The 23866-nt window shown below is 40.3% G+C and overlaps 2 protein-coding genes across 2 annotated transcripts; both read left to right on the forward strand.

Annotated features, from left to right (window-relative positions):
* The first annotated feature begins 3622 nt into the window (after positions 1 to 3622).
* ankrd28b (ankyrin repeat domain 28b) lies at positions 3623 to 15763 on the forward strand. The gene is made up of 28 exons (XM_085918736.1): positions 3623 to 3855; positions 6158 to 6241; positions 6504 to 6582; positions 7002 to 7072; positions 7192 to 7392; positions 8302 to 8389; positions 8740 to 8882; positions 9012 to 9224; positions 9393 to 9471; positions 9563 to 9677; positions 9856 to 9938; positions 9999 to 10062; positions 10177 to 10245; positions 10319 to 10459; positions 10720 to 10831; positions 10920 to 10946; positions 11259 to 11333; positions 11418 to 11619; positions 11699 to 11786; positions 11867 to 11984; positions 12389 to 12608; positions 12891 to 12978; positions 13069 to 13152; positions 13231 to 13376; positions 13717 to 13799; positions 13947 to 14029; positions 14305 to 14396; positions 14495 to 15763. Exons 1-28 carry the CDS (start codon positions 3829 to 3831, stop codon positions 14773 to 14775), a joined length of 3156 nt encoding a protein of 1051 aa, XP_085774862.1. The 5' UTR covers positions 3623 to 3828; the 3' UTR covers positions 14776 to 15763.
* A 342-nt stretch (positions 15764 to 16105) lies between these two features.
* LOC147052117 (uncharacterized) lies at positions 16106 to 23768 on the forward strand. Its single transcript, XM_085918920.1, has 5 exons — positions 16106 to 16419; positions 20280 to 20412; positions 21101 to 21303; positions 21423 to 21678; positions 21767 to 23768. Exons 1-5 carry the CDS (start codon positions 16360 to 16362, stop codon positions 21928 to 21930), a joined length of 816 nt encoding a protein of 271 aa, XP_085775046.1. The 5' UTR covers positions 16106 to 16359; the 3' UTR covers positions 21931 to 23768.
* The last annotated feature ends 98 nt before the right edge of the window (positions 23769 to 23866 follow it).

Here is a 23866-nt window from a genome sequence, read left to right on the forward strand (position 1 = left end):
AGAAGCAAAACAAATCACTAGGCAGTGACCAGAAGAACAGAGGAAAGGCTGACATTGATAGTTGGATTTGTCTCCCGTAACCAGATAAGAGGAAAAAAAATGTCATAAATGAAATATCATTATATTTTCACGCCAGTTCGAGCCGCCTTATAAGATACAAAAAAAAAATTGTAAAGGCATTGATAGAGTTTCAGTCAATACCTGGCCTGACGAGACACTTTCCGATATGCTCCAAGCAACTAAAATTCCAACAATTTACGTACATCACATTTCGAAATCAACTGGTTACGAAAGAAAGGCACCGTCGTGTATGGAGCCTTTGTGACCTGAGGTGATGAAACTGAATCAGCTTTTTCACTGCATGAGGTCATACCTCCGTAAGCAAGCTACTATTTTTAGAATTTCTCGGAACTCGATGAAAAAAAAACAGTGATGGTGAGAACAAATTTAATAATAACCACTTAAACAGACACTTTATAGTTTAGGTGTGAATGAACACTGGCACGTTTTGAAGCGGATTTGCATCAACTCGCCGAACAAAACCACCTGTAACCATTGCACCAATAATTTATCTAAAAAAATAAAAGTCTGTAGTTTTTTTGCAATTTCGAAAACTGCTTGCCTTAACTGTTTTGAACATAATCAAATGGCAGTAATAAAAGGGAGGAAAATGTTCTTCTCCCTTGAGAGCAGGGTCTGACCGGTTTGTGTTAAATTTAGAAGACGTGTAGGAGGCAAGCTGTGTCTGCGCCAGTATGACGACAAAACTATAAATAGTTGAATATTTAATGAAAAAAAAACAAATGACGAAAGTCAAACGCCTGTAGCTCTCTGTTCAGCATGACCCCGGCAGGTGTGCGTTACATGTGCGAAAAAAAAAATCATATCACATTATGCTCTTATTTGACGCTTAAAGGAGTTTGCATGACATTTTGAATCTTTGAAGCATCTTCTAAAACCTGCACTAGTAGATTACGCTCATCTAGATGGACATACGCTGCCGTCTACTGGTCGCTTGCGGGACTGCGTCGCAACTTCTTTACTTTGAAAACATTCAGGGTAGGCTGACGAATTTGTTATCATCACGGCCCAAATTGTAAAGGTATAAATTCAGCCCAATTAGAATGTCAATGGCCAAAAATTCAGTCTAAATATACAGGACATATGTATGCTTTAATTTGTTGTTTTTACATGCCCCATTGTTACATGTAAAACAATTCCAGCTGTTGTGAAACGCGTTATATAAATAAAGTGGTATTGCAATTATGTCCCAACCCAGCCCATCATTCAAATGTACTCCCAAATACTTGTAACCGTCCAGTTATGTTGTAAGGGACCCCTTTGAAAAAAGAAAAAAAAGAAATGAAATTGCACTGTGGTATTTTTGGATGGTGCAACTTACAGTGGATATCAGTTACCCATGCACAACCAGAATTAAGTAACTGCAGTAATCTGACATTTTGCTATTAAGAATAGGAGTAAGCATAAAATCCTTTTAGAGTGTCACTCAAAAGTGACCATCAATGTCTTTGTGAAGGCAATGTTTTTTTTTTCTTTCTTTTTTAAAAACACCTTATGCTGTGAGCAGGTGTACTGGTTCAATTGAGCATTTTCTCACTGGTGGAGGTTTTGAGTCAAGGAGTGATTACTTCAGATTATACACACATATTTGTCATTGTCATAAATCTACAGCTGTTCAGTCTCACATTTTTATTTGTCACTTCAAAGCATTCTTGCTGACCTCTTCTTTGACTGTTTGGCTCAGTGGACAAATGTCCTCCCTGTAAGAGCATAACAAAGTTCTCTCTTTACGCATTTCCCACAGCCCCGCTAATCAAATGTCAACTTTTTCTTTGGTCAAAAGTTTATTCAATATGTCCTCCAGAGATCCTGCTTGATTTTTTTTTTTTTTATTCCTGCTTGTCCTCCTCTTCATAATGGCACATGACAGTGACAGCTCTTTCCACATGGGGCCAGTACCATCCAGTTGTTTGCTATCCCTCAAGTGTGATGTTCCCAGGCTGGGGTGCAGAGAGGTTTCAGGGCATCCGTGTCATCCTGCTTGCACGTCAACTGTGGAGAAGGACCTAACTGGGACAAAAGCAGCCATCATTTCTCAGCCAGTTGTTTTTCAATGTAATAAAACCTGATGGGATACTGTTATTTCCTTGGAATAATGTTCAAGTGGTCATTTGAAAACATTTGCAGAAATGTATTAATTTATTGAACACATTGTTTATTTTTCAAAGAACACAGAGGATGATGCAGCCTCAAAGCCAGGAGTGGAGTAATGGGCAAGTGTTTTCTTCATTTAAGGATTTCTGCTCAGTCTACCACTTCTTTTTGTATACTCCGGTACCTGTCAGTGTTAAACTATTTCCGCTGAGGCTTACTGGGGCCTTCACAATTTTTTTTTTTTTTAGCAACAGATGAGGAAGACTTACCCCCGAGCAAAGACCTACCGCCTACCCGTAAAATCATAAGCATAGCTGCCACAAGCTCCCCCTCAGCCTTTCCTGCTCTTGAAATATGAGACTAGCGAGGAAAGTTCAGCCCCATGGTGAGGATAACCCACATTCTTTCACTGGAGCACCACTCGTTCACTAAGCCCCCTTACTTAATAAATAATCACCGCCAGAAAGCACACATCGTGACAACAGTCTTGATGCAGAATGCTACATTTACTCTAGGGATGGTAAATAATACCATAGTGTTCACTGAATGCAACATTTTAATTTCTTTTTAATGGCCCTACATGGATTTTAGCTTAATAGGTGAAGTATTCTCATGGATTGCAGGCCTACTAAACTTGTGTCCCCCACTTTTCAATTTATCAGCAAGCCCTGAAGAAGCCTGATAACGATCCTGATTATTTGGAATGTGTTGAAGGAGGGAGGCATGTAAATTAGGCAGGACAGCAGCCTTTAAGAGTCGGATTTGGACACCTTTGCCATACAGGATGAAGATTTGAACCCAATCCTCACGAAAGCGTTTCGAAACCTATGTGTAGTTAAACAAACAACCGCTAGAGGGAGACAGTCGACCAGTTTTTATTTTTTTAAAGTGAAAGTTTAATGTGAGAATAATCCTTAGGAATAACTGTACAGCAATAGAATCTTACATAAGAACAACAAAAGGCAAGTTTATCTGATGGTATTTGGAAGACAAACATCTGCATATGATCATCAATTGATTTAAATTTGATGTTCTGTGAAATGTAAAATTGTGACATTTGCTTCCGAACCTGCATTTCTTCTTAAAATTTTGCAAAAATGTGTTTGAATACTAGTCCATTGCAATAGTGGATGGAATGCAAACGTTGCGTTGTTTTCTCACCTAAATTTAATTGGAATATCTAGGGAAATTATCTATGAAAAAGAATCCTGAAAGTAAAAGAAAGTTGCACATCAAGAACGCGAATTAAAATCCACATTTCACGCGCTGTATTTATTTAAAAATATATATATTATTAAGAAATTGAACATAGCGAAAACATCTCACATGCTGTCAAATCGTAAGGCTCCAGTTCATATGCGTCAACCAGCAACAGCCAATAGCTTTCTTTCTTATACACAAAAGAAGAAATAACCAATGGAAATGCTTGTTCTTGGGATGTCAAATATGGCGGCGGTAATGTTATGGAGTTTCCGCTACTCGTTGACTTACATGCAATCAGGCCAGTGGGGCTAGCATGGTAGCTAAGATAGCGTCACGCTAGGCCTCCAGCAGACTAACTGCAGAGATAGCAACAAGATCAAACACTCTGTTGTTTGTCAAGGAGACGAATAGCCCACTAGTCTGCATGAGAACACTTCCAACCACAGAAATATGGTGGTTCTCAAAATTCGAGACCAGGTAAGAGCGATCTGTCAAAAGCGAAATTTAAGTTAGTGATATCGTTTGACTGCTAGCTTCGATTACAGGTTTCCCAGCGGACTGTAAATTGAGTTGCTCTTGCGAATCGTTTAGTGCGGTATTACTGATGAATTTGGCTTTAAATTCGTCCATTCGCAACATTTTGTCGTAATATTGATACCTATCACTTCTATATGGTGACCCATGGTCAACCCAAATGAGTCGTAACCTGCTAACAGGACTGCTTATCTGCAACAATTAGCCAGTCCCCTCTTCAGTGTTAATAAGATTGGGCATGGGTAGTTAACCTGCCGCGTAAAACAATTGCAAAGTGACTTGAATAGTTACTTTCAAGTTTGGTTATTCGTAAATGACACTCAAAACGTTGTCGGAGACGCGTACCATGGCAACATAAACTAAGCTCCTGACTGTGACGTTTGAATGGTTGTGACATTAGCTGGGTAAGCGCTTCCATTGTTGGCTTTTTGCAGTAAACAGATAAGGTACAAATAATGAGAATAAACCACGATATCGCAGCAACCCAACGATGAAACCGTTTAATAAACTGGTAAAGACCATTTGACTGGGAGAGGATCCTTATATATTTTTGACAGTAGCCTATAACATCTTTATATCAGTCTTGTAATCTCTAAAAGTCTGGCCAATGTTGTTTATTTTCTCAAAATTAACATTTTTGACATTGCTTGCATATTTAATAAACACTTAGTAGGTGTAATAGATGTACATCTTGTATCACGCATGTGTATGCTTCTTGTCATGTGCTTTAATGATCTCCTGTTAAGTCAAGAGTGTGGTTGCTTAAAGAGCTGTCTCCATGGTGACCGTATTAAAGGCTTCGAATGAGGCTGCTTCTGGACGAGTATAGAAAATCAACAACAGCAGTTGAGCCGGGCCGCGCTGCTGAAAACAAAACGCAGATTTGTCCCACACACGGTGTCAACATGAGACATTGTGAGAAGCACAACTATCCCCTTGTTAGCTTGAATTGACCCTAGTAGCATCTGTTGTGCCCCCCTGTACTGTTTTATGGGCATTTCAGAGGGACATAATTGTCTGGTGTGATTAAGTGTGACAGTATAAGATCAGTGAGGGATTTGGTAGACCACAAGTCATTCCTAATCTTGTGGTGACTAACTTTTGCTCTTCTTCTCGTCTTGTTCTAAAACCAAGCTCTATGGTCAGTGACAGTTTCCTCGAGAGTCGGCACGTGTCAAAGTTGCATCCTCATCAAGGAACTGCATGTCTTCTTCACTTGCTTCTTGTAAAGTCAAACCGAATTGAAAAGAAGCAGCAACACTAAACTGCAAACTTCACTTGCAGGCTTTAAGTATACATTTGAATAAACCCAGTCAAGTACGTAGAAGTCCAATGCAAAAAAGAGCAGCTGGGAGTATCTTTGATATTGTCAATTTGGCTCCCTTTGCAAAGCATACACCTGCATTATACTGGAGGTCCTACTTTGATCAAGATAAACAATCGAAACTGGTGATTTTTTTCAATGCTGCTGAAACAGAACCGGCGCGAAACCTTCACTTAAGTGTGCTCCTTTAACAAATGAGTTATTTAAATAAATTCATGGTTTGCTTTTGGGGCTATAGCAAATGGTTGTCGTTATCTGTTTAGTGACTGATGGAAATTTTGGTGTAAACTGTGCATATAGAGCATTTAACGCAAATATCTCTGGGTAGCTTTGCATGCATGTAAACACCCCTGAATGGGGTGGAGCTATCATGCAGGCGTTTTAAAAGTGTGCTCCATACGTGGGCCTTCAAGGAGAACCTTTTTACTTATTCTGTCCACCACTCTTACTTCACTAAGGATGTTGAAAGTTCACAGCAGGAGGGGGGCCTCTGCAGTATCATCTCTTTCTCTCGGGCAAAGAAACCAAGATGTGCAGTATTGTTTGTTCTTCCAGCAACTTTGGCATCACTTTGAATCTGTTCTCGGACTTTTGTTCCTCTTAAGACTTATCTCTCAACACGTGTCTTTTTGGATGCGTCACTGAAAAGGACATCTTGTGGCTATGTGTCATCGTTTTTCTTTGAAGGCGCATCTGATTGTAGAAGCTTTTTTTTTTGGGTCGATGACATTGAACAGATGGAATCGTGTGTGTGTCGTGATTCTTGAGGACGAGGATCCTGCAGACTTACCTACTGCCGAAGTCTGCGGGGTTAGTTTGTCATTTGTTCCAATTTGAATGCTTACTCTTAATGGGAACTACTGCAATGAGCAACATTCCAAATAAACTGAGATTAAAAAAAAAAGCTATTTCCTTCCACAGCCTGCTTTGGTGAAAGCAATTTTCAATGTGGACCCCGATGAAGTGCGCTCGCTTATATTCAAAAAGGAGGACGTGAATGCCCAGGTAAGCCCCACTAAATGTTTTTTTGTTTTTGTTTTTAAATAGCTTACTTTTTCCATATCCTTCGATTGTTTTTTTTATGACAAAAGTACCCATGTTACACATTGCATACCTCACAAGTCCAATTGGGGCGTTTGTTTTATCTTGCTTGCGTCCCGTAACACACACAGTATTTATTTGGCGACTTAGGTGAGTGATCTTTGTGGGGATGAACAACTTGTGACCTCAGAGCCTTGTATTACAGTTCATCCCTCTTTCCTTATAGGACAATGAGAAGCGGACGCCACTCCATGCTGCTGCCTACCTTGGAGATGCGGAAATTATCGAACTTCTGATCCTTTCAGGTCTGTAGGATTTTGCAATGCAAATATTGAGTGGCTTTAAGTTGTGTAATACTAATGATGTGGTCACCGTCACATCCTTTCCAGTTTTCACAAATACTAATATTGTCTCACGACTTATGGTCCCAAGCAATTGAGCACCCTTTTCAATTCAATTTATTTCCATTTTGTAAACATCTTAGAATTTACAAGAGAATCAGTATCAATGATGATGATACAGAAAATGTATTAAAGACCAAATACATAACCTTTTTTTTAAATTTTCAATCCGTATGACCTTCTACATTTAAAATGTTTCCACCGAATGAATTTCGACAACTGTTACTACCAATTTCGGTTCATTTTTGTAACCAGTTGTGAAGTTTATACCGTTTATGACCTTCAAATGAGTGATTGCTCGTGTCCTCTGACTTGTGCTGTAGGTGCCAGAGTAAATGCCAAAGATAGCAAGTGGCTCACTCCTCTGCACCGAGCTGTTGCCTCCTGTAGCGAGGTCTGAGAATGTTCCGTCGATTGTTTGTCTCACATTTGCAAACACGCACGCAGACGCACTTGAACGTGCATCATACGGAACAATAACGGTGTCAAATTCGGATGTTTTCTTTGTTGCAGGAAGCCGTGCAAATATTGCTGAAACATTCTGCAGACGTAAATGCCCGAGACAAGAACTGGCAGACGCCGCTACACATCGCTGCGGCCAACAAAGCAGTCCGCTGCGCCGAAGCGCTCGTCCCGCTGCTCAGCAATGTGAATGTGTCGGACAGAGCCGGCCGAACTGCACTGCACCATGCAGCCTTCAGTGGTCACTTGGAGGTAAATACGGTTGAACCTTCACCTGTTTTCGGTTCGCTGTTCACAAATTCACCCAACTGTGTCGTTATCCTAGACCTGCAATGCATCGCTACAAACGACGCTGCAAATTCGAAACGTCAATATCAGTCAATACTGATACTTATCATGCATCGTTGCATTACACGCGGCTGCTTTCAGCTGAGCACATTCCTAAAATTACAAGAACCAAGAATGTTGAGGTGATGAAATCCATAACTCAATACATTCTTTCCACGTTATAAACTCAGCATTAGGAGCGTGTGCTCTTCCAAGTACGACATGCTGCACCCATGTAACTGATTTGATGGATGCATGTACTTTCACGTGGATTAGTTATTTTAGGGCAGGAAATGCCTGCTCTAATCAAGTATTAATTCCCAAGCCTGAGTCAAGCTGCCTTATGGCAATGAGCATGCTCATTTGTTCTGTTTACAACAAGGTCTATTCTTAAACTACAATGCAACAATACAAGTTGTCTTGGCAATGTCTTTTATCGAAATGCCGATGTGGATTGAGCTATTTTTGAACTATCCACATTAATGTGGTCACGTAAAGCACATTCTATTTTCAAATCCAAGGGATTAAAGCCTAAATCTAAATCTGGATCGTGGAAACAGTGTAGTCCTTATACAGGGCGTCCCCGAAGTTTCCACACACAGGAAAAAAAGGACTCTTTTAAACTCAAAACTATTTTTATTTACATAATACAATATACTGTAATATATAAGTCTAGTCTAGAATTTTCATATGGATGTTTTTTAATGTCGAGGAACCTTTGACACTCACTGCTTTTGTCTACTCTTGAAATACAGAAACGATCCATTCATCATGACTATGACTCACTGCTTTCCCCCCCTTCTATTTTTTGCCTGTCCTTGCTGATGCTGTCAGATGGTGCGGCTCCTACTCTCCAGAGGGGCCAACATCAATGCCTTTGACAAGAAAGACCGGCGTGCAATCCATTGGGCAGCCTACATGGGTAAAAATAAATCTACTTGCTCTGTTATGTAATTATCGCTCTATGGAACATACAAGTGTACCTTTGATGGGATGATGGTGTGTATGTTTTACACATTTAGTCCCAGAATTTTTTTCACAGTCACCAATAATTGGGTGAAAAAAAATTAGGCAACTTTCGGTTTACAATGAAGAAATGATCATATGGCAGCAACATGCAAATTAGTAAGACATATTTTTTTTTTTTATAGTATATATATTATCACGTTTTCCCTCCGACAGCAACGTTATGTTCGCAATGCTTTGCTAATGGCGCTAATTCATTCATGAATAATATAATTCCATATTGCGGATGATATTTTGAACATTCAGGACACATTGAGGTGATAAAGCTGCTGGCGTCTCATGCTGCCGAAGTTGCCTGCAAAGATAAGAAATCGTACACACCTCTACATGCAGCTGCCTCCAGTGGGATGATCACTGTTGTTAAATACCTCCTGGACTTGGGGGTGGATGTGAGTTCCGCCCACCATTGGATTGCCGATGTGGAATAGCGTCACAACTGCCATAGTGAAACGTAGCAGTGTTTATAAGGCTGACCTTTGTTGATTTTCTTTTTTCTTTTCTTTTTTTTTTTTTTTAAGATTAATGAGCCGAATGCCTACGGCAACACGCCACTTCATGTGGCCTGCTACAACGGTCAAGATGTGGTGGTGAACGAGCTCATAGAGTGTGGGGCGAACGTCAACCAGGTGAACGAGAAGGGCTTCGCTCCCCTCCACTTCACCGCTGCTTCCCGGCAAGGCAAGCTATGTCTTGAGCTGCTTGTCTGCAATGGGGCTGATGTCAATATCAAGGTGCGTGAAGATTTCTCAGTGCATCCCTCAAAACTCTGTTGTACTCTCTGCCACTGCTAAACTTTGATATCGATCATAATTTCTCAAGAATAAAAAGTCCAACTAGTACGTATTCAACATTTTTGAAAAGCTGTCCGTTTTCATCAGCATGGTTCTCTTTTGATTTAGAGTAAGGATGGAAAGACTCCCCTCCACATGACAGCAATCCATGGAAGATTCTCAAGGTCCCTTGCTATCATTGAAAATGGTGAGCTCATCCAAAACTCAATGTCGTAAACTTGAGGCCCATTATACGACTTTGGCTCAAAAGCTTGATCTTGTATATCCCCCGTCTTAAGGTGCTGAGGTCGACTGTGAGGATAAGAATGGAAACACCCCGCTGCATATAGCTGCACGATATGGTCACGAGTTGCTCATCAACACGCTCATTGCCCACAGAGCTGACACTGCCAAGTGAGTGTAACTTGCCCACAAATGTAACCATAATTTTCTTAGTCATTAGACCCTAATGGAGATAGTAAGGAGTTAACTGCTGAGTCGACACTTGCTTACTCTGTGGTTAACCAAGACAGTAGAAACAAAGTATCGTGTTGCGTGCGATGAAGACAACCTGATAGGAATGTCTTTGCAGACGAGGGGTCCACGGTATGTTCCCGCTCCACTTGGCTGCTCTCAGTGGATTCTCCGATTGCTGCCGAAAGCTTCTGTCTTCAGGTAACTCCGGTATCAATCACTAGAGTTGCGTCCTGTTGCTCATCATTCTTTCTTCATCAGGTTTTGATATAGACACTCCTGATGACTTTGGAAGGACTTGTTTACATGCTGCAGCTGCTGGAGGGTGAGTGTCAACATAACTGAATCAATTTTTTTTATTTTTTAAACAAATATGCCAGTCAATTATTAACTTCTAATGATAAAGGACAATCACTTATCATGTCATTTAAATCTGCAGAAACCTGGAATGTCTCAATCTACTTCTCAACACTGGGGCGGACTTCAATAAAAAGGACAGCTTTGGCAGGTTTGCGATGATGTTTAATCGTGGTGTTATGTTTTACCTTATACAGTCAGCTAAGCAACATTTACTTTTCCAGGACTTCTTTGCACTACGCTGCTGCCAACTGTAACTACCAGTGTTTGTTTGCGCTGGTGGGCTCAGGGGCCAGCGTGAATGACGTTGACGAGCGGGGATGCACGCCGCTTCACTATGCCGCCGCTTCTGACACAGATGGAAAGTTAGTAAAGCTCCGAGCATTGCTTTTAACATGTAGTAATGGTGAAGCAACAAATGCGAATGTCATTGGAATTCAGACCGTAAATCGCTCTGGAGTATAAATCACACCAGTCAAAAATTGATTATGGGTGCGAGTCTGAGCTCTGGTTTGAATATAATAAAATTGCAAGACCAGCCAAAGTATGAAAACAAAAGTGCAATTTACAGTCCGAAAAATAGAGTGAATGTTTAAGATTGAAAGCATCTCTGTTGTGGCTCCAGGTGCCTGGAATATTTATTGCGAAATGATGCAAATCCTGGGATTCGGGACAATCAGGGCTACAATGCTGTGCATTATGCCTCTGCATATGGACATCGCCTTTGTCTGGAGCTGGTGAGAGCATCATGACTGCATGCTGTGTAAAACCCTATGCACTTGCTTATCTTGATCAAAGTATTATTTAATTTCCCCAATATTCTAGATTGCAAGTGAAACCCCTCTTGATGCGGTGAGTAGGGTTTGAGTCTTCTTCACTGGTTCTCAAATTGAGGTTACCTTTGTAACATGTGAATTTTTTAATAGAATGTCCAAATAATCCCTGGGCATTTATTTATTTACGCACCTCAAGCATAAAATGAATTTGTCTGATAATAAATCACCAAATCAATAAATACCTTAGAAAAAAAATTCAACCTATTACGCCTTTTTCCTTTTAAGTGGTTTTGTCAAATTAGTAAAGTGAATTTGTATTGTATTGTGCATCAATGTAATCCTGAGCACCAAACTTTTCCATATTTAATTTTTTGTTATTTGTAATCAGTTGATGGAAACCTCAGGGACGGACATCCTCAATGAGTCTGACGTTCGAGCTCCCATAAGCCCTTTGCACCTTGCTGTGAGTTAACCATTTACCTCTTGAAATATTTTCTGTCTTTGTTTATTTGAATCTAATATTTGGAAATGTATTTGTGGCGTTAAGGCATACCATGGTCACCATCAAGCCATGGAGGTTCTGGTGCAGTCTCTGTTGGATCTGGATGTGAGAAACAGCCAAGGGCGAACACCGCTTGACTTGGCGGCATTTAAGGGCCATGTGGAGTGTGTGGATGTTTTAATAAACCAAGGTGCCTCCATCTTGGTCAAAGACTTTACCTTAAAGCGAACCCCAATTCATGCTGCAGGTATGGACCGGCAGTAAAGCTTTGAATGTGACTCGTTCTGTTGTATTTTGAAATTGATAACCTCATCGATTCCTTGCAGCTACTAATGGTCATTTTGAATGTTTACGTTTGCTGATTGGAAATGCTGATCTTAAAAGTGCAGTGGACATTCAAGACGGTAACGGACAGTAAGTTGTTTATTTTATATTGTGGTCCAAAATGTAAGTTTATGTACGATAATGTAACCTTTTTTCCTTTAAATTCTCAGAACCCCTTTAATGCTGTCAGTTCTAAGTGGACACACAGACTGTGTATATTCTTTGCTTAATGAGGGAGCCGGCGTGGAAGCCAAAGATAAGTGGGGCAGGACAGCCCTGCATCGAGGAGTGAGTGTAACTCTCCTTTTTTATTTTTTTATTTTTTTTTTACCTGTGAAAACCACCTGGGTACTTAAAGTCGGAGCCAAGTTTATTTTTTTCTTTACAATAGATTCTGTGATCCCACTAGTTTAAACATTGTATTCGAATTAATATTTCATTTAAGGAATATGAATTAAAACAGCAAAATCTATAATTTGTGAAAATCACATGATCAGAACCAGAAAACTGGTGAGCTGTGATTGGTCTTTACCTGAGCCGAAGGTCTCTGCGATGTAATTTTCAATTGACGTTTCGAGTAGTCAAGAATATATTACTGTGAAGCAAATTCTTCTACTTTAAAGTTTTAAAAATCAATTTCAGGTTGTCAAGTGTATCAGCATTCATGTCTTTTGAATTTGTTGTATTTGTAGGCTGTTACTGGTCATGAGGAATGTGTGGAGGCTTTGCTTCAGCATAGCGCCAGCTTCTTGGTGCAAGACTGTAAAGGCCGCACACCCATCCACCTGGCTGCAGCATGTGGCCATATTGGTGTCTTGGGAGGGCTTCTGCATGCTGCTCAGTCAGTGGAAACACCTCCGGTGTTAACAGACAGCCAAGGCTACACACCGCTGCACTGGTCCTGCTACAATGGTATGTGGATTCTGAAAGAAATGGACTGTAGTTATGTCTGTTTATATGTTCAGCAATACAAGGGATAAAGTTTGGAATGTCGTTTCATTCCTATGGCAGTGAAATAAACCAGACCTGTAGTCTACAATTTTATTTTCTTTAAGAGAGGTGCAGGTCCCCAAATCTTTTAGCACCCGTCCTCATGTTTGTTCATATTTTGAGCGGCCAACATAGTAACAAATTCCTATGTTTGGAAAATAGTTAGCTCAGCTTGACAATGAACCGTGTTCTGTTTTTTTAAAGGTCACGATACATGTGTGGAGGTTCTACTGGAACAAGAGGTTTTCCAAAAAGCAGAAGGCAATCTCTTCACCCCCCTTCACTGTGCTGTGTAAGTGATCGAAACGTTGCAGTAATTGTCAGATGCTAAAACAAGATGGGTGAGTTTAAATAAAGTATTATATTTGTTTCCTCTCCTAAGGATTCGTGACAGTGAAGGTGCTGCTGAGATGCTTATCGACACCATGGGTCCTGCCATTGTCAATGCCAAAGACAGTAAAGACAGGTAATATCCGTGTGGAGGTAAACTAAAATGCTGGACAAAATTCTCAATCGTCCTTTGTATCGTCCGTTTTGTGCCCAGGACTCCTTTGCATGCCGCAGCCTTCACTGACCACGTTGAGTGTCTGCAGCTGTTGTTGAGCCACAACGCACAGGTCAACAGTGTGGATGCCACAGGGAAGACCCCACTCATGATGGCTGCCGAGAACGGCCAAACCAACGCAGTCGGTATGATGGTTACGCACAAGCATAGCTGGCTTCAGGCTGAAACTTCCTATGCACAAATGTGGCCAATTTCACGCCCACCACCACCCACAAATCGATACTATTGGTCAGTCCCAGTGTGGTTCTGTTATTTTAACAAGTTATTGACCAATTCAAAAGGTTGATAATAGCTTGCTGTCATTGACGATGCAATATTAATGGCTCAACAAACATGTTTTTGGGGGGGATTTCCTTTAAAAGTAAAGGTTTTGGAAACTGAAGTTTTTTGCCTGATGCCAGCGAAATATATCTAAAAGACAAAATTGATCAGAATGTTACTGAGTATGCTATTCTCATCAATAAGAGCTCTTGGTGAGCAGTGCAAAAGCAGATCTAACGTTACAGGATGCAGTGAAGAACACGGCGCTTCATCTTGCCTGCAGTAAGGTTAGTACCGTTTATAACCACTAGATGGCTGTGTTTCACACCCAATTTGCCAGTAGGGTGTCCTCTTGCATGTGTATGCTAAAGGCCTGCCATTTTATTGATTCAACTTGTCATTTTTAGCACCAATAAACCTCTTGCTTTTCACAGGGACATGAAACCAGTGCCTTGTTAATATTGGAGAAGATTACAGACAGAAACCTAATAAATGCCACTAACGCCGCCTTACAGACGTATGTATCACTTGGAATTATTGTTTTGTTTCTGCGTGCAAATGAAAAGTTAAAATTAAAAACTTCAATTCACGATGCATTTCATTTCAATGGATTTCACCATTACTATTCACTAACCACCAAATATCCAGTTAATTCAAATATCAACAATTTCAATAGACATATTCTGACGATTGACGATAGACGATTGGTGAATCCTCTCATGGGAAACTATAAGCAATGTCCCACCATCCCATTCAACTTGACCTAACTAATCCTCATTCTTTAAATTCAAGGCCTCTGCACGTAGCTGCAAGGAATGGCCTGACGGTAGTGGTGCAAGAGCTGCTCGCGAAGGGAGCCAGTGTCCTTGCGGTTGATGAGAATGGTAACGATATTAATCACATCCTTGATAAAGACAAACACGTTCATATTTGATTAACAATTAAGTGTTTATTAACACTAGAGTGTGGTCATTCCCCTCAGGTTACACACCCGCCTTGGCTTGTGCCCCCAACAAAGATGTTGCAGACTGCCTCGCCCTCATATTGGCCACAATGATGCCTGTTTCCCCCTGCACCCCGGCGCCGACCCTTCCTTTCAGTGCCATGAACCACTACACCACCAGCCCCTCCAAGAGCGTCACGTCGGATAGCTTGCCCGTGCTACGCGGCCAGCACAGCTCCTACTGCAGCTTCAACAACATTAGCCATCACGATGTCTTCTACAAAGAAGAGCTCAACGACTCTGACTCCGAGACGTACTGAAGGACAGGAAACTGCGGCAAACGCACACACTGTGTCTTAAAGTTCACACAGGGCCAGCTTGGTAGGGCGGAAGAAGAAGAAGAAGAAGAGACGAGCCCCTTCAGGAGCCTTAAAACTCATCCAGCACCAGGTGTCCTTCCAGCTGATAGAAGGCAACATTGACTCACTAAAGTGATTGCACTCGATGGGCATACAGCGACCTTTTTACAGCAATAACATGCTGATGGGAAGGACGGTAGCAGCTAAAAGAAAGCTAAACCAGCATGGACCAAAAGATGCGAATGCATTTTAACCCAATTTCAATTAAGTGTACATGAGTTTGTTTGTTTTGATTGGTTGGTTTTCCTGGAGGCGGTGCAGCCAGTTTAAAAATTCATTTTTAGATGTTTGTGTGAATATAGAAGTAAGATTCTTCTATACAAGACATCTTTCAGAACGCACTTGTGTGTCAATGTTTGAAATCAAAATTTTGAAATATCCCTGTCTTTACCTCCATATCCACTTGAAAAGAACATCAAATATTTGCGTCAGGTTATTTTATTGTTGATCAACTTCACCCTTGTGTATTTGTCCATTATGGTTTAGTCTCAAGAATAAATTATTTGTGTACTTTGGGGTCTTATATATGTGCTCATTTTGTGCCTTCATTAGTTGTGGAAGGGGTGAAAAGTGTAGGTAAGTAATGAAATGTTTGTGAGCAGCACTGAGACAATTTTGAGGTACACATCTAAGTAAAGCAAGGACAGAAGAACATTTGATTTTCTCTTAGTATACTGTGGTTTGCTTGCTTTATTGTTTTAAAAAGAATCCACTCAAAATATTTCAATTTAACTGGAAATATGTACATTATGTGAATTCCTATGAATAAAATCTTCAGATGCGATGTGATGTACACAAAAAAAAAAAAAACTGTGAAGTCAAAGTTGCAATTTATTATTTCAGTACTGAGATTGGTGTATATTTTATGGGGAATAAAATGAAATCTTTATAAAAATGGATCGTCATTAGCTATGATTACTGTACATTTAATACACAAACAACTACCAAAGCATGGTTTTAGGATGTGGGAAGAAATCGGAGTTCCCAGGGAAAATCCACAGGTACCCAAGGAGGGTGGCATCAAACCCGTAACCTCTGAACTTTGAGGCGGATGCCATCGTGTCACCTGCATTGATATAAATCTTCTATATAAAAAAATCTTAAGTACTCAATTATATTCACTTTTATTCAGTTATAACTCGAATTTGTTCATGCTTCGTTGTAAATCACCCCCCTACGTAGTCGGACGCGCCCCTCACTTCCGCCTAAGGTGACGCAATGGCGTCGTGACATCACAGTAGCGTCACGATCCCTCGCCAGACCAAACAACTTTTCCAGACTCAGCGAGCGACTCTCCACACTTCGATTAGTCCAGCTGCTGCACGCCGTAAAGCAGAGATTTAAAAAGAAAAAAAATACCGACCGAAACGCGACTACGATAAACTCTAGAGGATTTAACTTTGATTTAATCGCATACATTTCCATTGAGGAACTTTTATAGTTTTTTTTTCCCTCTCAGTTACCACCGTCTCGCTGAAAATTGAGATGAGGACTCTGTGGTTGTTGTTCGTCGTCGGGCTAGCCCCTGGATTCATAAGTGAAAAAGTAAGTACGGCTTTTACTTGACATCGAATATGAAGTTTTATCCATCTATATATTTTAATTTATCCATCTATACATCTATCTAGCAATTTTTTCCATGATCAGAATTTACCAGTTTACTTTCTAGACAAACATTCACATTTACAAGCAATTTGTCCATTCGGACGAAAAACACCGACCCGCCTATTCAAGTAAATATTTCAATTAGAAATATGCTTTTTAGCCAAGTAATATTAAGCCATATCCTCAGTCCATGTGTAACTGGCGAGATGGTGTCAAGTTCACATTGGAGCAGTCTTTTTTTTCGACTTTTGACTCTTTCCTCCTCCCCCACAAACCGTGACCATTATTTTCTCACTCACACATGTTGGATTAAGCTTTAAATTTAATCAAGTCTAGTCCACACCCCGCCTCAGGCCATTTTGTCCTTCCTTGCCAACAAAAAAACCAACCTGTTTCCCCTCTTCTTATGTGTATGGCAAAGCTGGAAAACACCTGGAAACTACTCAGTTGTTGTTTTTTTTCAACAGGAACCAAAAGATCCTGTTTATAGAAGTCAGCTAAAGTACAGTGGAACCAAGTTACCTTTTTGAAATAAGTGTGGTATTTATAAATGGTGGACTGTGTATTGTGAAAGCAAGCCAGCTGAAACCTGAGACTGTCGCTCCACAGAGCGTTTATGAAGTTTCCCCACATACAGTACATAAAAGGCCCTGCAGGTTTTAACGTGAAAGCGCAGTCTTGGAAATAAATTTGATCTCTGAGAAACAATCTTACGCCGGAGCTTTGCTCTCTTATCGACGACCCAAGCCTTAAAATTGTTGGGCATTATATGATGTATATGGGATTTGTCTCAGTTGGCCAAGTGTGTAGAATTGCTAGTTAGTTAACCAACCAGCAATGCTGCGCTAGTGAATGATGAACGCCTGCTCGGGACAGGATGTGAGCTGTTTTTTTGTGTGTCATTTTCTGGATGGATGACTCACCGTGAGTCCCACTGGGCTAGTCCAGGCAAGATAGAAGTCATGTGGGACATACAGAATTTGGTCAACCTTCTAGGACACCTGCTTTCATTGCTTAATCACACATTAGGGTTGCACTGTGCATTGCAGTTTCTAGTTTTGTTGTTCAAATCAAGGCAAGTTTATATTTGCCCATTAAAAAAAAAAAAAAACAATACATAGAGGTGACCTAGTGGTTTACTCATGCATCCATTTTCCAATCCACTTGTTCTTATCGCGAGAGCATCATGCATGTGATTAAAATCATTTGTAGCGATATATTTACTGGTGAAATGTAGTTTATTTGGGAAGTATTTGGGTTGTTTAAATTTGTGTGCAACCAAACTCATCATATTCAACAGGGTGGGTATTTATTTTTCATGCATCATGTCAAGTTGCAAAATCTTCACCTATCTAAATCATAAGGAGAAAATCCAGATTTGTCTTCACAAAGCTGACACAGAATTCCGCATTCAGATAATTAGACGTGTGAAGTCACTGGACAGTGAAGATTGCGTTCAGCACAGCAGGGCAGTGAGTGTGTAATGTTCGGTGTCAATTTTCACACTGCTCTGGCATTATGGTATTTCCCTACAACAGCGAAAAGGAGATGTAAAAAAAAAAAACACAGCCATAAATCAAAGTGGATTTTCTGGTTGATTTTTATTATTTTTTTAGATACTGTACATTACGCAGGGTTTGGTGCTGCTACCCTGCTGTGTGCTCAAGGTGGTTACACAACCATGCTACCATCTTTATTATTGACTGCGAACCATGTGAGAAATAGTTTCCTCTACTAACTATAAGCCCAAGTGGTGGAAAAAAAAAATTGCACAAGCAATACCAATGGATTTCCATGAGCCAATCAGACATGGCTTTATCGGCTGTACACAATGTTTTACTGCTGTGACAGGGCTATTTGCAGCAAAGTCTCATCATGACAGAGCACCAGGCTACCAGATGGGTATAGATATTGTATGGTATGTGGCTACGTGTGTGTGCGAGAGAGAGAGAGACGCCATGTATGTTTTCCAGATGTCTGATTTTCATGTAAACAGGCATTACAGCGACTCCTTGGCACGGGAGCGTGATAGTGAATTGTATTTTATTTTGTTGGTGGTTTTCTTCAGTTGGCTTGTAGCCCACCACCTCGCAGTGGGTCTACGTTGGCGTCCCGTCTCCATCTAGTTGATGTGATATTTATGTATAGCGTGTGATATTTTCAAAGATGGGAGGCAGCTTTTTGCTGTTGAGCAGATGAAAGCACCTGAGGTCACGGTAAGGTGAGCTTCTATGGCCATAAAAGGGAATCATGCTTTCTTTCAACACGGTTTAACTGTTCCCTTCAAACCAGAGAGTCTGTCTGTTAAATAGACACTGGTGTGAGCTGCTTTGGATTTTGAAAAAATGGCCACATTAGAGCAAAAAACATTTGCTTTTGGGTTAAATCAACATGTTTTCAAGCCACCCAGTCTGCTGAATACTTTAAGAAGAAAAGGTTTCTCACATGTCACCTTAATTTCGTACGATACGACATACATATTTGGAATTATAGTTAAGATAGCGGATTGTGTGGTAATGATCACCATTGTTTTACTAAATTTTTTAATCAACCCGAAAACTAGATTTACTTGTAAAAAAGTAATCAAAAATACTTATAAGGACACACAAAGCCATCTCTGATTAAAATTAGATGATTCCCAGTGTAATTGTTAGTTAACAGTGTTGATCCCTATTTTTCCGTGATTTTCTTATTTAGGGCATTGCTAAGATCAACTTTGGCAAAAATGTTTTATGATACATCTGTTGATGTTGACGTTCCTCATGTGGAAGCCGACTTTCAGCTCAGCTCCATTTCCACGTGACCCCTGGACCTTGAGTCAGGATGAGCGGCGTGTACAATTGATAGATCAGAGTTTGTTAGTTGAGTTGGCAAACCTTTTCAAGTCACAATTAATCATAGATCAAATTCACGCAATCAGTAGAGAAGTCAATGATCAAATCTGAGGGTTCTGCTTTAAATTTGGCACATGCTTCGCTTCTCGACTTTTGTCTAGGGAAATATTTAACATTTATTGCCATGGATTTTATTTATTTCCTCGTTTCACAAATTCCATTGTTTCAGTCGCCGTTAACGTTTTTGTTTTTTTGAATAAACCGAGGGTCTTTAGTGTGATTTATCACATATGACGATACGCATCTGCTTGGTGTAGTATAATAAATCGCTGCGCTCTGAATCAGAGCAACGTTTATGGCCGTGTTGTTTCGTTTGTTTTCAGCACCTGTTTCATCCGAATTATCCTTCTCTTCCTTTTGCCGGGATTCGTCCATGTTCGCACCTGTGTTAGTGGAAGCATAGCGTGCATACCAGACATGCATACTTCACGTCTCAATGGGCCACATTCATCCGCGTGTGGTTGTGTGTCTGTGTGTGTGTGGTTGTGTATATTACAGAATTTCAGGCTTATTATCATGCTGCATTCTGCAAAGGTAATTCTGCCAACAACAAGCTAGCTAAAAGTAGCATTTTTGCAGGTAGACATGTCATGTATCTCCTTGACTTCTTCCTATGATGCTTTAGTTGGCAACAAATTTAGGGGTTATCAGTCCTGTTGCAACTCACCGGAGCAGCGTGTCAATTGAAACTTTGTGCAGTACTTCAAACAAACTATGACCTCTCTTTACATGCCTCAGTATGATATCACTTTATTGACACATTCTCATAAACCAAAGGTCAACTACTGGTGGTCAATGACTTTTCTGTGTTTTTTTTCCCCCCCTCTTCTTTGTTATTCGTGTGGTTAATAGTTCTCATGAAATTAGCAATGACACTCTGATAACGTGATTTTGTTTTCCTCTCAGATGCTGGTCTCTTCACAGTCGCACCCATTCTTGGGAGATGACCTTTACATAGAAGGTCAAACATCCGGTGAGCTGCCGATAGATGATGAAGATGGCGACGACATGGGCTCAGGATCCGGATCCGGAGACTATGGTAAGGAGACTTGGCATTTGATTCTGCTCTTGCTCCTCATGTTTGATGCACTTGGATACAATGTGGATAAAATGATACAGTAAGTCTTATCGGTAACAAAGAAGAAACACAAACATTTGACAATTTGAAACAAAGTTGGGAGAAAGCTTGAGTCAGTGGCATCTGCAGGGTTCTTTATTTGTTCGGGAAAAACTGGATCATGTGTTTCAAGGGTTTATCATCAAATGGGTGTGTTTGTGTGTATGAATGATCTCTTGCCCGTTGTCAGGCGTGTCCTTTCATACCTTAACCAGTCAGTCCTTTTGCTGTTCTTATTAATTTGACTTGTTTACACATGTTGGTTGGTATGGTATGGTGGGTGTTCCAGATGTCCAAACTGGATCATGTTGAGGAGGTGAAGTTTTTATTAGAAAACAGCAGATGCAAAGTACTTTTCACCTTGTATTCCTAATGATTCATCTTTATGCCCTCTTCCGAGAGAAAATGTGCTCAAGGAATTTGTGTGATCACGTGGAGCAATTGTGGTTTTGTAAAATAAAGTTTGTGGGTGTTCAAACCTCAGCTATCGAAGCAACCACCTTATAAACATTTGAACAGCGAATGCCAAAATGTTCTCTCACCATTGTGAAACTGCACGATCATAGCCAATAAGTGCCCTCCTTTTTTTTTTTTCTTCTTCTTCTTCAAGATCCAATCATTCACCGATTAGACAGAGAGGAGAAAGAGACAGCGATCCTCACCACGTTTGTCGACTCAAACAAAAGCGAAGAAATGACTCCAACGCTGTCAACAGCAGACTCTCAACCGACCAAAACAGCTGACCGCCACGATCCACCAAACAAGACGATGGACAGTGAGACAACAGCAATCGGTGTGGACATTAAGGAAGAGGTAAACATCTAATATTTATACTGGTGCTCTACTGGGCCCAGTATGACCCGCTACGTTCTTTCATCTGGCTCACCAAGCATTCACATCGTCATCACTTGTTATCTGCTTGTTTGTTTTAGGTGCCAGATAATAGCCCAACAGCTGAGTGGGTCCCACATGCTTCCACTCCCAGCTCCACCAAAAACAACAAAGAAGCCGAAGAGGACAACAGCCTGGATAGATGGGACGACTCCTCCGCCACCAAAAATAGTGGCGACGAAGACACCAGCGGAGTCTTGACCAATGAAATTCTTCTCAGTCGGGGCAGCAGAGTGTTTGACTCTCCCGATGACGTGACATCCGAGAGCATGTGGGAACGAACGGAGGTGCTGGCAGGTAAGCGCGCATTTACACGTGCCGTTACTCTCAAGGGAACGTGTAGAAGCTACATGATTTCAATCATGGTTCCCTTCTGCCCTTCCAGCGGTGATAGCATGCGTGGTGGTCGGCTTGTTCTGTGCCATCTTCCTCCTTGTCCTCCTGGCCTACCGCATGAAGAAGAAGGACGAAGGGAGCTACGACTTGGGCGACACCAAACTTTCCACATCAGCTTACCATAAAGCACCAACCAAGGAGTTTTACGCCTGAATTGACCAATACAGACTGTGAATAGATATCATCACTTGCCAGTTTGGACTGAGAGCGGCTCAATATCAGCTTTTATTTTCAAATCTTCAACAGCAGCAAACTCCTGCTCATCTACTATCTTCTCACAGCTCTGTCTTTAGTCTGCACAGTTCTCACACCGAATGGAAGAATTCATATGCATTCATATCATTCCAATCTGAGAAAGGAGTGGAAACGTCTCTAGAGTAGCACAGGATCACAGCCATTCGAGTCAAGGAAAGTTTATTCAACACTGTGCCTTAAACCCATACTGCCTCTCTAAGATGGACTCGCAATTGTGTCAGCTAGTCATAAGGAAGTTGACCAAAAGAAAAAAACAGGACATCATTGTGTTTTGAATGATGTCATAAAATGGTACTTGTATTCCAAAGATCCCAATGTTAATCCTTGTTTTGGTCTAGGTCAGATTTCATATGTTGTTACATTTCATTTAGTGCTTTTTTTTTTGTTGTGTTAATTGTATGAATGTTTTTGTTGTTGTGACTAGCGAATATGTTATTCCATATTCTGTCCAGTTTTGGTACGTGAGATTGGGTTCCTCTGCAGGTACATTTTTTATTTTTTTTCCTCAAATCTTATCTTGTCATCAATCAATATTCATGTTCTCTTTGCTGTCTTTAGAAATTGTAGCTTGTTTATGTATTTTATATTTTTTGCGATTTTTTTGACCCAAAAGCCATTTTAAAGAAAACATTTGCAGTCCATATATTGTATTCCCCGATGCCTTTGCACACACGCTATGTCAACCTTGCATTGAACATTCTTAATATTTACAGGGCTATTTTCTGTGATGACTGAGTGCAGCAAGCAAAGCCAAACCACATTCCATTGCAACTGCCAACTGCATGCAGCTATAATAATAGGTTTGACTGGTGACAGCATTGAGAGCCTTTCTGCACAATAAGGGTTTTCAGTAAAACGGGATACTAAAAATGACCACTTTGGTTTTTCAGTGTAATGCAGTAACTCTGTAGGTCTTCTGTTTTAGCTATACATGTTTTAGCATTTCGCCTGGTGCTAATTGTATGTGAAAGCAATTTTTTTTGTTTGCTTTGTGGACTGAGGGAAAGTTATTTTAGAGCAGTTTTTTTTTTTTTTTTTAGACTTTCTATGTTTTCAAAAGTTGCCTCATATTCGGACCTCTAAAAATAATCTCAAAATTAGTTTGGCAGCAATTTTGCTCAGATTTCAAACTCATTCCATTTCAACAATATGCATTACCATCTTGTTGGTGAATAAAACATGTTTATGAAATTGCTGTTGCCATTTTACAGAAAACAAGGCTCCCATGCATTTCTCAAATTTCCTGCAGAATTCTGGTGAACGACTGACATTTCATGGTTGGAATAAACACAATGTTATGATGATTAATTCTCTCTGGTTTACTGTTCTCATCAAGATCTTAAGGATTTCAGATGGTGCAGAATCAGCAGTTCTTCAAAAAATGGACATGTCGATTTAGCTTTAAAGAACCACATTGACTGTTGTACTTTTCTTTAAACCAAGGGTAAACACAAAACTCAAAATGGAAACGTGCTGTGTGGACCGAAACAGTTTTGCGTTTGCAACTTTCATTTCAGTGTCTACTATGTAGTGATGATACTCTGACATGTATTAATTTATATTAATTTAGACTATAATCAATTTCAATATGTAAAATGTACAATACTTTGTCTTTATTCTCATGGATCAGATTATTTCAAATGTATGTTTTATTATATTCTGGTTCAGTTCATTGTTAGCAAACCGGATGTATGCAATTGTCTTGAATACATTCAATAAAAGCTGATACAATATTTTACACGTCTTTTTTTAATTTGAAAGCAAACACTATTTTCACAAAAGGAAAAAAAAAGGATGAAACAAATTGAGAAACGCCAGAACCAGTGTTTTTTTC

Source organism: Syngnathus leptorhynchus, chromosome 8 (genome assembly GCF_054491065.1).
Source record: "Syngnathus leptorhynchus isolate UIUO chromosome 8, UIUO_Slep, whole genome shotgun sequence".
Taxonomy (NCBI): Eukaryota; Metazoa; Chordata; class Actinopteri; order Syngnathiformes; family Syngnathidae; genus Syngnathus; species Syngnathus leptorhynchus.